Source organism: Lepisosteus oculatus, chromosome 5 (genome assembly GCF_040954835.1).
Source record: "Lepisosteus oculatus isolate fLepOcu1 chromosome 5, fLepOcu1.hap2, whole genome shotgun sequence".
Lineage (NCBI taxonomy): Eukaryota > Metazoa > Chordata > Actinopteri > Semionotiformes > Lepisosteidae > Lepisosteus > Lepisosteus oculatus.
The window spans coordinates 4,614,888-4,629,926 of record NC_090700.1 but is presented as its reverse complement, the minus strand read 5'-3'; the positions used below and the strand labels follow the sequence as shown (position 1 = coordinate 4,629,926).

General features: G+C 47.7%; 1 protein-coding gene across 7 annotated transcripts in view; it reads left to right on the top strand.

Annotated features, from left to right (window-relative positions):
* The window catches only part of LOC102696953 (ribosomal protein S6 kinase alpha-3), a 52,115-nt gene that overhangs the window by 23,863 nt on the left and 13,213 nt on the right, over window positions 1–15,039 (top strand). For 4 of the 7 annotated variants that reach the window (XM_069189900.1, XM_069189901.1, XM_069189902.1 and 1 more), the window contains 7 exons: window positions 6,251–6,367; window positions 7,703–7,784; window positions 11,097–11,177; window positions 11,622–11,701; window positions 12,655–12,761; window positions 13,714–13,751; window positions 14,348–14,490. In XM_069189900.1, coding sequence (XP_069046001.1) covers window positions 6,251–6,367; window positions 7,703–7,784; window positions 11,097–11,177; window positions 11,622–11,701; window positions 12,655–12,761; window positions 13,714–13,751; window positions 14,348–14,490 — 648 coding nt within the window. Of the gene's footprint in view, window positions 1–4,465; window positions 4,645–5,555; window positions 6,037–6,250; window positions 6,368–7,702; window positions 7,785–11,096; window positions 11,178–11,621; window positions 11,702–12,654; window positions 12,762–13,713; window positions 13,752–14,347; window positions 14,491–15,039 lie in introns of those variants that run through there. The other 3 variants (XM_015341454.2, XM_006627745.3, XM_006627744.3) reach the window with 3 other exon arrangements.

Here is a 15,039-nt window from a genome sequence, read left to right as displayed (position 1 = left end):
CAACACAGACGGGCGCTTAGGAGAGGGGACTGTGGTGATGCTACATCTAAAGACAGTTTGGGGAAAAAATGAATGGTGCCCCCTCCTCTGAGGGGTGTTTTTAATAAAATAAGGGTATTGGTAAGAGGCACCCCTTCTCTCTCTCTCTCTCTACTCCTCTTCTCTCCCTCTCCCCGTCCTCCGCGCTCTCCGTTTAATTCAAACAGCCGCGGTGCCCTGGTTATTGCCCTCTCAGGATCGCTGCGTGATGTCAGGTTCGGACCGCATGCCCTCCCTTACAGAAAGGACAGTTCAGACGGCTTACCAGTAAACCCCGGGGAGGAGTGGGGGGAGGGCGTGTGCCGGCGGAGAGGGCACGGTACAGACGGCACTGTAACTTCAGCAGCTGGTCGGCTGGGAGAATCTTTTAATCTCTTCCCGACATGGCGGGGGTCGGCGGATTAAGTCGAAACACCCGCCCGAGTGCCTTCCCCTTGTGGGGCTCAGTTACAGGGCGGGCAGGCGAGCGCGCTCTGGGGGCCCCGGTGCTGCGGATTTTCTTTGTCATTTTGCAAACGGCGAATCCGAGTCGCCGGTGGAATTCAGCCAGCCCACAAGGATCGCCTGCGGCCGGGCGATGTCCGTCTGTCTGCGGCAGAAGTTCGAGAGCGGCGGCGGGGTTTTCCGCGGGGAGCATGTGAGTGAGATTATGGGCGTCGGCGGAGGGAAGGGTGCTGTGATGGATCGGGTCATGTGAATTTCTGTGGGTTTTGACACACTTTTCAGGAAGGCTCAGACAGGGTTGAGCCACTCGCAGTGCTGCTGTAGTTCAGCATCCGGGATTGGTTGCTCACAAGTCTTGCACTGAATTCCCAGGCGATCTCTCTTTTGCTGGTTTCATTTGATCTTTTTACAGTCCGCCCTAAACCCTTGTTTCTCTCTAGAAACGGAAGTCTTCCTGTCGCTTTGTTTACACCGTGGACTTTCATTTTCTCCTCGTGGAGAACTCGGTTGGCAGGGGAGGTGGATTGATGCTGCAGAGGTGACAGCCGGCGCCGGTTGAGTCCAGCGCCTGAGCAGACGCACCGGATGGTTAGGGCTCAGCATGGAGGAATAGGAAAGTGGGTTGGGCGCCCCCTTTTGTGGCACGCACGGTCCAGCTGTTTCTGGTGCAGCTGGGTTGACTTGGGTCAGTGATTTGTGAGTGTTTGAGTTGGGTCCCCGTCGTAGTCATCTCTGTCCAAGACTAAACTCCTTCGGCCTGTCAGAGGCGAACGCTCTCTGTGGGGCCACGGGTGTATCTGGTTGCTCTTCCCTGGTCTGGTTCCAGAGCAACACTATCTCCCATGCCCGGGTTGTGTTTCAGTGCCTCTGGGCAGACGTTTCAGAGTTGTGATGTTAAGGTTTCCTCCGGGAACTCGGGCTAGAGACCCGCGGCTCGCCTGGGGGCTGGTGGAACCATCTGGTTCAGCACTCCCGCGGGGCACGGCTGCAGCCATTTCAGTGGGCATAAAAGAACTGCTCACATGGGCTCACCGTTCTGCTTAGCAGCGTTTTTATTCTGTCGGGGCTTTCTCGCGTGTCCTGAAAATGTCGGAAGTCAGCTGAGGTCAGCGTGTCGGTAGTCCGCTCCCTCTGACTGCAGCAGCTCTTTTCAACAGTCGTTTTCTGTCACACCTTTTGGCTTTTCCAGTAGTCTCAATTTGCATTTGGCAGGTTTTTACAGGAGCCCTTTAAAACATCAGTTTCTAAAGGCGTGGAACAACTTGATCAAATAAACAGGTGGTTCATTCAGTTCAGTCATTCAGAGATCATTGGGAGAAAACATCAGCTCTCAAGGATCAGTGTTCCCTTCGTTGATACTTCACTTGCTTGACTGATCAACTGCCTAAATAAGTGTCCCTAATCCTTATCAGGTCATTTAAACTGACCTGCAGGAATAATGGAATTGGGACCAGGGTTGGGGACTCCTCGTCTGTACAGAATATGCAAATTCTTCAATCCTCCCCTGAAGCTGTTGATTGTGGAAGATGTACTACTGTAGCTTCCTGCATGCCTGCCTGTGCAGAGAGGCACGTCTGTACGAGTTCTGAGCCCAGCCTGTCATCACTTCAAGAGAACAGAGCTCATGCGGGGGGCCTCAGGGTGGGCTTTCCTGTGTGGCTCCTTTTTACCAGGTGATTGCTGGTCCCTCGTTTTCCTGAGCCGAAGGATGTCTGCATCGCACATCTCTACTTCCTCTTGGAAGGGCAGTCACAGCAGAGTTCAAAATGCAGCTGCTTTTTGGCCATATTCTTTCTTCTTTGGTTGTATTGCCCAGATATTCTTTGTCCTGTGCTGGGTCACTTTTTTTTTTAATTGAAAAAAGCAATTGTAGTCTCATGTTCTACCCTGCGTATCGGGCATCGCAGGCCATGGTACAGAATTTTGAAACAGCATGAGATAGGTCACGACCCGGATGTTATTGACGTATGCTGTATTGGAAAGATGCCGTTTTAAAGAACATTTTCAGCTTTACCGGTTTGAGCTGCAATTCGTTTTAAAATTCCATAAACAGGAAGCAGAACAGCTGGTCCTGGCAGAGATGAGGTCTGTCTGTTACATATTCTGTGATCTGTGAGTCTCGATGCCTAACGAGGTAGAGAGAGACAGGTAAACGATCCTGCTTCTGTCTTTCTGCAGGACCATCTGCCGACAGAAGAAACTATTTTTTTAAACAACAAAACAAGATTTGGAAGCACGTTTTAGTGTATTGTTTTTGCAAGCATGTCAGTTTAGGTGCGTTATTCTGTGTGAATCCCAGTCCCTATCAGGGTAACTTGGTGAATAATTTCATGAACCGACCATGCGATAAAGTTTTGAATTGAACCTTTCTTGTGCACTTGACTAACAACATGCAATGCCCTCTGTCAGCTCCCAGAATAAATGTTTCTTCTTAAAACAGAAAACACACTCTGGCATGACGTTTTATTGTGCAGAGGGTGGTCCATTCCTGCCTGTTGCTCGAATGGGTTCTGACATGTCTTTAGCGGAGTAAGAGAACTAATCTTCCCAGTCTGACACTTGCTCTGAAAATGATTAGCCCAAGGTCACTTCTCGTCAGTAGCTTGGCTGCACTTCAATAAACGCCTCAGGGCTGCCAGCCTGCCTCTGTTAAGGCTGTAGTCCAGTCTCCTGAGTCTTTCTGGGCCTGTCACCGGTTCCATCAGCAACTGCTCTTGGGGTGACAGGAGACTGTAGCAGGATCTCCTCTGAATCCGCTGTGCCTCATGGTTGAGACTTTGATCCAATCAGCATCGTTGACATTGTTGAGTGCTCCAGAAAGGTCAGAGGTCAGACACATTTGTTCTTACTGGACTTTTTCTGGAGGAGGAGAGTTGCAACTGCTAGCAATTTTCCCTTTTGCGTCATTTCCTAGGGATGATTGTTAGTGATCAAGAAGTATCAGAAGAGCAGTCAGGGTTGTTGTGGAGATGCATCTAGTTTTTATTGGCAGCTGAGTTTTTGGAGGAAAGGTTTCATTTGAACTGGTTTCCCCCCACAGGCCAAAAACATATTGGTAGCTTAACTGGCTTCTAGAAGAATTTGCTCTGGTCCGAGTGCGTATGTGTCTCTGTTCATGTTTGCGTGTGCCCTAGAATAGACTGGCATCACATCCTGAACCTTGAGCCCATTGCTTGTGGAGTTAGGCTTCATCGACCCTGAATTGGATGAAACGGGATGGGTGGATGGTCTCATTAGAAAATAAGCTACATAAGGGATTCAGGAGACAAACCAACTGTCCTGGCAGTTCTCTGGCATGGAGCAGTGTCGATGGGTCAGGGCTGGAGTCTGAGCTGCTGAATTTCCAAAGTACTTGCATTTTGCCTGGTCTACAGGAAGGATCCTGCAAATTCTGTTCCGACTTCTAGACAGGGTGACGTCTAGTGAAAGTGAAACCTCCTGAGGCCAAAGGCCAGCTCTCCTCACTGCGTCACAGGTTTCCCTTACTGACCACATGCAGGCTGAGACCTGCCGAGACGAGCACCTCCCCCCCCCCCCCCCCACTGCCTGAAGCAGAGTCTCTTTTTAACACTCCAGATTTATTTTGTGTGTCTGATCGCACCAGCGCCAAGAGCCGACGCGACTGCGTGACACACGCTGACATTTCGCTTAGACGTTCACATGCTGCATTCGAGCCTTGTCTCCGAGACCAGACGTGTGATCCCAGGAAAGATCGGAGGCATCTGTTGTGTTACTGTTGTGTTTCGCAGCAGCGGCCCTTCGGAGATGTCGTTGTTTTGCGGGTGGGTTTGTTTATCCGTCGCCTCTCCGGCTTTTGTGCAAGGCTTGAACGTTCCTCGGAGAGCAGCCTTTTTAATTGAATTAGCACTTAGCCGCTCTGTCGCGGAGAGGGATCGGTGAGCGCCGCGTGTGCGTGGCGGAGCGGGTCCGCGCCTCTCACTTCTCCTCTCCGCTTCCCGGCCAGGCCACACATCCTGGTGCGTCTGCTGCGCTCTGCCCTGGCAACTTCCCCTCCTCGCGCGGGAGACGGGCTCCTGCCTCTCTGATGGCAGCATGCTTGCGCTGCTGACAGAATGCAAACCGTATAGGCTGTCTCTGGGACTGCAGAGGATGGACAGGAGTGTTGTCGTCGCCTCTCTGTGCTCCTCGTGTGAATATCAGGTACTGTGCTTCTGCCAGAGGTCTTCTCTGCTCGGCGTCGTAGATGAGTTTCCGTGCGTGTCCAGGTTTTTTTTCTTTCCGTAGAGCCAATTACTGTAAGGTGCGGTATCTGAAGTAAGGGTCAGTGTTTTTTTTTAGATTAATATTTAGCTCCCACGAGGAGCAGCCTGTGTTCGCTGAGCGATTTCCCACATAAGATACTCGTTTGTGATTAACCCTTCACCGGTTCTGTGCTGTTACCCTGTGCGTGGCTCTTTTATCATGAGCGCTGTACAGTGGGTTGAGTCTAACAGACTTCTCATTTTTATGATTGAAATGTGGCCTGCTCTCCCGGGGATTAGTTTCACATTTACAATATGCATCTGTCCTAAATTGACTTCTTCCACATTCTCAAGGTTCAGCTTGACAAAGATGAGCTTTGCCTATTGTAAGGCTCCCTTCTGGAGTCAGATATCCATTTCCATTTATTGGGGAAAAATCTCATCGCTGAGGATGAACCTCTGAGAGCCTAGTTTAACGAGTGTAGTTCCTGGTTGTTTCTCGTAAGAGTCATTCATGCGCAGCGCACTGATCTGCAAACTCTTTCTGACGCGAGAAATGTCTCCTGCTCGTGCTGAGCATCTACAGATCACACCTTTTGAGAGAGAGACAAGTGTTTTGAGATTCTGTGCTTTTGTCAGTGTTCTGCTCACACAAGTCTCTTATCTCAGTACCACTAAGAGCCCTATAGTATCGGCTTCCTGATTCCGAAGGCATGCAGATGCCGAGATCTCCAGGTTTTTAGCCTTTTCCTCGGGGTTAGTATCTTTGTAGTTATTTGTCAAGGCTGCGTCGTACCTTTTGAAGTCGAAGCGTGTATAAAAAAAAGTTCCGGTGGCAGTGGGGGGGGGGCATTGTGTGTCTGATGAGGAAAGTGTGCAGCGTGACTCAGTGCTGTAGCTGTACGAGTGCAGTTTCGGACTTGGAGGTTTTCCCAGCGCAGGCGGGTGGCAGAAGGGAGACAGGAAGAGGAGGGGAAGCAGGAGAAGGCACAGCGAAGAGTTAACGAGAGAGAGAGAGAAGCGAAGGGCCCTCTTCCTTAGTCACCTCCTCCACTCCCACCTGCTGATGCCTGCGAGAGGGGTAGCATGGCAACAGTGTGGGAGCTGTCAAACGCGATCCTCCCCTGCCTGCAGGACTGCACACATCGCCGCCACAGCTCGCTGCCTCCATTACAGGCAATGGAGGATTCGGCCGCGCCGCCGGGCCCGCGCCGCCCGGGCTGTCCCGCTTCCTAGCCCCGCTCTCCTGCTGCCCCCCGGGGGCTGGGTGCTGATGGGCATGGGTGATGCTGTGGCACAGAGCAGCTCGCGGGGCAAGACAAAGCCGTGGGACGGCGGGACGGCCTATCACGTATGTGGGGGCGTGTGGGAGCGCCCGTGGTTGTTGGGGCGGGGTTCCTGGAGGGGGGGAGAGGGGAGAGGGGAGAGGAGGTAGGGCAGCACGTGCGAGGCTCGTCAGGCCTTCCTATTCCTGCTTTCCTCCCACCTGCTTTTAACACCGAAACGCGCTGGGCTGCCTTGAGCCGGGAGCTCACCCTGCCTTCTCTTCCCTGACTGTCGTCCAGGACGAGGGGCACGTCAAGGAGATTGCCATCACCCACCACGTCAAGGAGGGCCACGAGAAGGCCGACCCGCGGCAGTTTGAGCTGAGGAAGGTGCTGGGCCAAGGCTCTTTCGGGAAGGTGAGTGTGTGGGGGGGCGGCGGGGAGTGGGCTGGATGTGGTTTTAGAGAGAAACGCTTTGAGGACCGAATGCGTGTCTTGCAAGTGCACGCAGTACACCCTTTTATTTTTACTGCCTTTTTCAGGGACAGATAGGTTTCAGTTGAGGGATCTAGTCATGCACAGACCTGGTAATGGCGGGTACTCGATGGCCCTCAGAGACCACCCTGTGAGCAATCAGAAATAGATTAAGTGTGAGCATTGTTTACAAATCATTTCAACCATTGGACATGTGCAAGGGAATTGAGTAGGATTTTCAAAAATGTTCTTGTCAATTGCTTTGTTTGGATATGTGTTACAGCCTTTAAGGCTGGATGGGTGGCATGCATGTGACCCTTGACTGATTTTAGCTGTGCCCTCCACTGCTGTAGTGTGAGCTGTGTGATGAGCATGGAGATGAGCATTCTCAGCTAGTGGGGGCATATGGTAGTTAATATGACTAGGAACAAGTAAAGGTTTATTCCATGCTGAAAAGAGAAGAAACAAAACGCAAAGTTTCAGCTGTGGAGCCTTCTTCGGGTGTCAGTATTATTAGTCTTTCTTGGCTGGTGATAGCCATGCATGCCTCGTGTACGTTTTTCAGGCAGTGTGAGGTTTTTGCAATTGGACCTCTTCTTGTTTGTGCCGAGCTGAGTCCTGGGGCATCTGTTTACTTGCGTCTGGTGTCCTGAGCCCAGATCAGGGATCAGAACATCCTATTTGCACTGTTGCAGCTAACTCTGCGGATTTGCCTTTTAAAGCGTGCGTGCTTCGGCAGGAATTCGGCAAGCATGCAGCGCTAATGGCTGGCCCACAGTGGCGTCTCTGTCTCTGCTCTCTGGAGCTGAAAGGGCCCTTTATTCCAGGAGCATCACCCCGTGTCCTGCCTGCCTTGTCAGGGGGCCTGTGCTCGGATGAGAACTCATTAGCTGATGCACCAGTGGAGCGCGGATATGCAAGGTGAAGGGCATTGTCTCGGGGTGCTCCTCTGTGCCGTGTGGGTTCCCACCAAGTTCTCATGGGCCCTCCGGCGGTGACCTTAGTGCTGGTAATGACCTCTGAGCTCCACTGCCCCTCAAAGCCCTTCTCCTCTGCCGCCCAGCCTGGAGAACCCATCTAGGCCAATTTGTCTGACTCTCCGAACGATATTATTAATCAGCTGATAGCATCCAGTGCTCCTGTACACTGGTCTACTGGGGCTGCTGTGTGAGAGAACCTAGTCCAGCCTCGAGGACGTCAAGTGCTGAAAGAAGGACTCCCCACCCCACTTAGGCCATCTCTGCTGTGTCTTGTAACTTCTGGACTTGTCCACCACAGGTATTCCTTGTGAAGAAGATCACGGGCCCTGATGCTGGACAGCTTTATGCTATGAAGGTGCTTAAGAAGGCAACACTTAAAGGTAAATGTTTTCTTACTGTCAGAAATCCACTCATCTTGTCTGAGACACAGTCATGTCATGGTATAAGCAAGCAATGCTCTAAACTTATATTAATTGATGAAGTTACAATTCAGTGTCCTGAATTGTGTCCTCAGTGTTTTTGAATCCAGAGTTTTAAAGCAAGGCCAGACTGTTCAGGCCTTTAGTGCTGATGTATGCAATTTACGTGATCCAATATATCTTACCCTGTTGAGGCTGATGTGTTTTTCTTCAGAATAATGAGCATTTAATTTGTTTGTTTCTGAGGTTTTTAATCGGCATTTCAAACTTTTAAATATTGTTGTGGCAGCCTTTATAAGTATGGTATGGTAAGTCATTCACATAGAAAAAGGGTACAGAATTGTACACCTCAATTGTGGCAGCTTTCAACAAAAAAGCTGCAATGCCTCTACATTTATAATTTGATCTTTGTTCTGGATGTTATACCTCCTGTTAGCAATATTAAGCCTCTCAGTGCCCAAGGAACTGTTTCGGGTGTTTACTTTTTGACTACAGACTGATGTCAGCCCGATCCTCACAGCGTGACGGTGTATTTGTAGGACTCACTGCACATCTCCAGGCCAGTGCACACACATGCCTACAGTGCTGTCTTTGTGCACAGCTCTTTGTTTCTGGTCATTATTAACATCATTTCTCAGGGCAACACCCCCTCTGTTTATACATTGTGTGTCTGAAATAAAGCCTTGTCCCATATGTGGCCTCCTTTTCCCAGGCCTTTAATGTTTGAAATGACAGGAAGCTGCTTGAACTAGAACCTCTCAGACAGATTAATTATAGACTCCTGTAAGACAGAATGTTACTTCCTGTCTTGGTATTTGCCACAGTGTTGCCACAAGTCTTAATAGATATTGTGCTTGTGTCTGTGACTCTTCTTAATGCCTGATTGCATCCATAATTGCCTGATCACAACTCCAGATGGAAAGAGCCTTTCTTCTCCCAGTCTCTCCTTAGTGTTGCTAAGTACTCTTTGGAATCGAGCACAGCTTCCACTGTGGAGCGGTTTGGTCCTTTTTTGTGTTTAAGAACCGAAATCTCGTGCTAATTACACTAGCAAAGCAGAAATGCAGTGTGTTGGAAGTCAGCTGAATGTCGATCATTAATGTCATGTTCAAAGGAACAAAGAAAGTGTTTTTTTTTGGCTTCTGCAAGAGTTTGCAGTTGCTGTGTCCCCCGAAATGAATTATATCTCTGTTACTCCATTCACTACTAAGTTGTTCTGCTGATGTTTTTATCCAAACCTGCTTAAATTATACCCGTAAATACAGCTGGGCATTTTACTGGAGCGGTCTGATGGAAAGACCCTGGCCAAACATAAAACACTTGGGATCTGCCCCTCCAAGCTGCTGCCATCTTGGCACAGTTTAGAAAAGCTGTGGAGAGTTTCCTGCTTCGGGGCTGGATAGCCTCCACATGCTTTTTCTTTGTCCCCTGGTTTCTGGATGTCTCTTCTGGCCATGCCGAAGGAAAGTGCTGATGCAGACAGCAGTGAGCTCTGCTTCAGAATCTTTGACACAGCGGAGTCTGGGAATCGCTCTGAATCGGAACAGCTCGTAAACAGCCGGAGCCACAGCAGTCTGCGTCTGGCCTTAAATTGCTCTCTGTACTCATTTATTGTCAGATCATTAAGGTTAATCAACATCGGTGAATGCAGTGTCACTAGCAATGCAGCATGGTGTTTATTCCTTTCGCAGTACAGCGCTGCCCTTTAGAGGGGTCAAGACAGAGATGGAAGGAATTCCCTTCCGGCTTCATAAAGCACGTAAAAGCACTTAATATAAGAGTCTGTTTTCAGCAGCTCTGGGTTTGAGAGTGGCGTATTCTGCTCTTCTGCTGTGTGCTAGGTTTAGCAGTGAAACAATAGGCTTCAGCAGAGATTTGGCGTCTTTTATACCATAGAGTGACACAAAACACAGAGGCATCCCGATCGTCCCTAGGTACCAAAGAGACCAAAGACGGAGGGCAAGAGGGGAGGGTTGTCTTTTCTTACAGTCATTGAGTTGATGTTTTCAAACAGGCTGTTTCATAGTGAGCACCCCCAGAGAAGGTGACATAATCCAATAGGTTCCATCTTTTGTGAAAATAACAGCCGTTGAAGGGCAGTCTGGACCGGGCCCTAATGTGACACTGCCGTGCTAGTATCCCCTACCTGGTTTTAAGTCTCAAGCCTGTTTCGCTTTAAAAACCTGTTCAGCATCCTGTCCTCATAAAGCCATGTAAGCCATGACTGGCCATAGATTCTGTGAATGCTGCCACTTTGAATGGCACTGTGAGGACTGACAGCAATTTGGACACATTGAACAGATGCCTGTGCCAGTATTCTACCCAATTTATAAATAATTTGACTGGTTCTCAAGCTGCATCATCCGTGCCATCACAAAATCTTTTTTATAAAATAAACCAAGTGGTCTAAATATGTGTGTTGAATACTAATGAAACTGGCATATTTGAGGAAAAAACCTGCTAATAATTTGCTTGAATATGGAATGCCGTTCTCTTTACATCAGAAAATTGCCTCATGATCAGTGGCTGGATATCCAAAATAGTCTTTTAAAAAATAAAGTTCTGCAGCTTTTAATTCAAGATTTTTTGTCAGGTTTAGACACCACGCAGTGGTCATAAAAGAAATGCCACAATACAGGTAAATGCGCTTCAGAAAGGCCTGAGCTTTTACCAATTGGAATGTTGTTCAGTTAGATTTACGGAGAAGGGTAGATTTTCATACTGTATATTTCTGGCATTCTTCCTTTGCATGCCTGAATGAAACAGGAAGTGAACAGGTTTCTCCATAACGCTTGAGAGGGCTTTAGAAACTACTTTTCTGAATCTTCTACCACCAAAAATAGATCAACATGACATTGAGTGTTAATAACGTGGTGAGAATCAACCTCTAGTAATTAATGTAATGAATGTATTACATGGATATTAACTAAAATGAGATTGCTCATTGATTAAAAAAATGCTTTCTTAATGGGTAGGTCAGGGTTAATAACCATCTTGCAGTGCAATTTATGAAGGTTAATTTGCCATTAAAGTGTAATTAGTTTTTACTTCCATCACTGGCCCTGAATATAGAGAGGTCCGTGAGAGCTGATGAAGAGGAATTCGGAATGCAGCGAAGGGTCTGACTAATGAATGCGTTCAGAAAAACGACAGACGTCTCTCTTAGCACTTTGATCAAGTCCCCCTGGCGCCGTCCATGAGTCAGTGTGATAGCAGGCTCCAGCAGGAGGCTGCGTTTATCTCTGCCTGAGTCCTTTTGTCTCGTCCTTTCAGTCAGAGATCGCGTTCGAACAAAAATGGAACGCGACATCCTGGTGGAGGTGAATCACCCCTTCATCGTGAAGCTGCATTATGGTAAGAGCCGATTCGGGAGCCATATGTTGCCATGCTTGGTTTGCCAGCAGCTCCTAATGTTCTAAAACCAAGGAGATTAAATTATTGTTCCTATTAAAAGTCACTAACTTTTTTTTTTAAATAGCATTTACTATAGCATATAGTATCCCAGCCCTGAACCATGGGCCTGTTGGTCTTTTTATTTAAATATCGCAAATATAGAGAACTCTAATCTAAACTGCTTGGAGTATGGAAGCATTTTCCCAGACAGTAGTGTATCTGTTTAATGATGCCCCGTAAGGGCTGTGTTAGAAGTGCACAGTTCTGTACTGCTGGATTTCTGTCAAGAACGTATAGTTGCCCATTGCCATGCCTTACCATCATTCAGCCCTCTTGGCCCTCGCCTGGAGGTAGTCCTGAGGTATGCTGTGCGGTGCTGACTCCTGCCTGGTCACTTTGTTTCAGCGTTCCAGACAGAAGGGAAGCTCTATCTCATTCTGGACTTTCTCAGGGGAGGAGATCTGTTCACCCGCCTGTCTAAAGAGGTACGGATCAAGCAGAAGCGCAGTGTGCAGGTGTGAGGGGTTGCCGCCGCGGCCAGCTGCTTTCTGTCCTGGAACGATCCCTGGTGTAGATGTTATGAGTATTATGCCTGTGCCCTAATGCAATCGAGGGAGCAGCCCGGGAATCCATCGTTGTCTCCCGGCGTCCGCGACAGGCGGTGGAAGTGATTAGTTATGACAGATTGTTATTCAAAAAGAAGTTTAATCATCCTATACTTCAAATCGTTGTTCCCAGTCCTGGTCTTTAAAGGCCACAATCCAGAGAGTTTTCTTTAAAATATCTGTGGAGAACAATCGGTCCAGTTAAGTGTTATTGCACCAGTCAGTTCTCAGTATGACACAGGAAACCTAGCAAACCTGCTGTCGTCTGGTTGGGGCTTCTGCTTTAAGTGATGCTATAAGAGGCCTGTCCCACAGCTAGAGGAGAGCATGCTGTGCTTACTGGTGTTTAAGAAGCGGCTTATCTGGAAGGTACGGCAAATTGTTTCTGCAACCGAAGTCTCAGCAAGTCAGAGGCAGATTCAGGAGCCATAGCTACAGAAAACCAGTGAGCAGCCTTCCAGCCTCCAGTCCCTCTGCAAAGGTGCACATGACAGTAATTACTGTACCACACTGGCTGAGGCAGGGGAAACTGAGCAGTCACCGTTTCCTGTCTTCGTTCCCTCAAGATAGGGCAGCCGGATTAGTCACCCGAGGTGTTGTTCCTGAGTGGTTTTAACAAGGAACTCTGTTGTTTCCTTTCTAAACAAAGTGCCACTGGATAGTCTTTGTTCTTCTTTGGTAGCTTGGGGAGGAAAATAAGTAACACCAGGGCAGGAAAAGAAGAATAGTTCTCTGCGTGTCTCATTTGCGTTCTTCTCATCTCCTCCCTGGTGTGTTTTCCTCCTTCTCTGTCCCCTCTTCCTCTTCCTTCTCTGTCCCCTCTGCAATGGCAGGTGATGTTCACGGAAGAGGATGTCAAGTTCTATCTGGCAGAGCTGGCCCTCGCCCTGGACCACTTACACAGCCTGGGCATCATCTACAGAGACCTCAAGCCAGAGAAGTACGAGCAAAAGGGCAGGGGGTACACAACGGGGTGATGTGGCGGTCGGTGGGATAGCCACATGTTTCCTCTCCGATTCTTAAGAACCATTGCAAAGAGCGGATTGGGCCCATCTAGCTCATACGGTAGTTAGCTAACTGGTTGTTTTACACAGGGGCTGGATGTCTGTGGTACAGGACACCCCCCGATAGTCAGACATTTATGAAAACCTGTCATCACACACTCTGCATGCAGTAGTTCGCTGGCCTTCTTAGGGGGGCTGTAAGAACACGAAGGCTCCAAAGGAGAGGAAGTAATTCGGCACATCCGGCACGTTGGTGGTAGTTTGACTACCCCCTCTGTTTCTTGAAAGGAACCATATTATCCGCTTCAGCAAAAAAAAACTGTTTAGTTTGTTCATGACTCCCGCTGAAAGAAGCGCCTAAGGTTATCAGTTATAAATGAATTTCCCTGTGAACACTGGAACTGTATTGGCTGGGAACCGAAACTGGGTCAAGTGCTTAGATGGGAGTGCTTTTCTAACCACTATGGCACCAGTGTGCATTTTATCACTATTTCACGCTCACAAAACTTTCTCGCTTCGCTCAGCCTTACCCTGCCAACTTGACTTACTCATAGGACAAATGATGTCACAGGATGGTCTTGCAAAGTTAAATAGCTATACCTGTAGATGGTCCGCAGTTTGAGCTACGGTTGGTCATTTTTTTTTTAAATGCTACAAACCAAATCTTTGTAGGTTGTAATACTGTGTGGCTATTTGACTTTTCACTTCTTTTACATTCATTTTTGCATCCAGTCCTTGATTCTGTCCTTGCCCCGTTTCAGTTTTCAAAGCTAATCAGTTTGGCCTCTAGGGTCCTCAGTTTGTCCTTTTGTTTTGTTCCCAGTTAAGGTTCAGGGTAACGTTCATGATCTCCGTTTGTATTAATCGAAGGACTGTGTCTCTTTACAGCATTTTGCTCGATGAAGAAGGGCATATAAAATTAACAGGTATGTAACAGCAGGTTGTGTATAAAAAGAGTTCTGCACCTCGATAGCAATAAACATAGATTCAGATATACATGAAACAACTTCCTAGGAAGGAATAATATTTTCTTTGACATATTTATCGCTGCATGTATAATAAACTCTAGGTATGTGGCCATGTCTGTGAGAGTATAAAAAGAAGCATGTATGTGGTTTCACATGGAAATGCTTTATAAGCCACACACTATCACAAGAGCTCTTGCAGTTTCAGATTTGCCATCTTCCCTATTGTATGGTATTAGACTCCCATAAGAGGGAGGAGGCAATGCAGTAAGCTGGGACAAGTTTGTAGTGTGAAGAAACCTCCCATCCAGATCCTGCTAATGAGGGTGTTTGTAATGATTGAATGCAATAAACAATTTTTAAAAATATTGTCGATGTGTGTTAACTGCAGCAGCAGGTGACTGGAAAGCTTGTGATTTTATAGAACTTTACGCCTGTAGGGTCTTTACACAGTGAATACCCCCCACAGCAGAGGAAGTGGAATAGTCGTTTTTGTCTTTAAAAACCTCTGCCATTGCGTCTCTCAAAGTCTCTTGTGTGTGTGCGCGCCTTTCCAGATTTTGGCCTGAGCAAGGAGTCGATTGATCACGAGAACAAGGCCTACTCGTTCTGTGGCACGGTGGAGTACATGGCCCCCGAGGTGGTGAACCGGCGGGGGCACACCCACAGCGCGGACTGGTGGTCGTTCGGCGTGCTCATGGTGAGGGCGGCGAGGAGCCGGGCGTTTCCAGTGCAGCTCGGTGCCGCGCAGAAACTTGGAAAATACACTGCAAATCCTTATATCAGCAGGGAAGACAGCTAGAAACAAGAAAGTGGCTTCTCCCGGATTTACAAACAATGAATGATTGGATTGAATTAATAAAGGAAATCTATATAATAGAAACTAAAATTACAAATGAAAAAATTAGTCGAATATTGGTTCAGTACATTAAACCTTTAAGGTCGGAATTTGTTGAGATACAAAATAACTGAAACTTAATAAGGTACATTTTTATAGTTTCCTCCCTTTTCATATTCACAAGTGTATACATCTTCCTCATTTTGAATGTATATAGTTTTGTTTAAAAGATATATGATTGTAATATACTAGGGGAACAAACAGGAATAGACCATTTCTGCTTGTGATGTGTAGTCAAAAGTGTATTGTAAAAGTAAGGCTGAATAATGGTGGTTAATATGTAAAATGGTTTTGTTTTGTTCTCTAAACTAACATTTAAAATAAAATACACTACAGTCTCGATCGGCACAG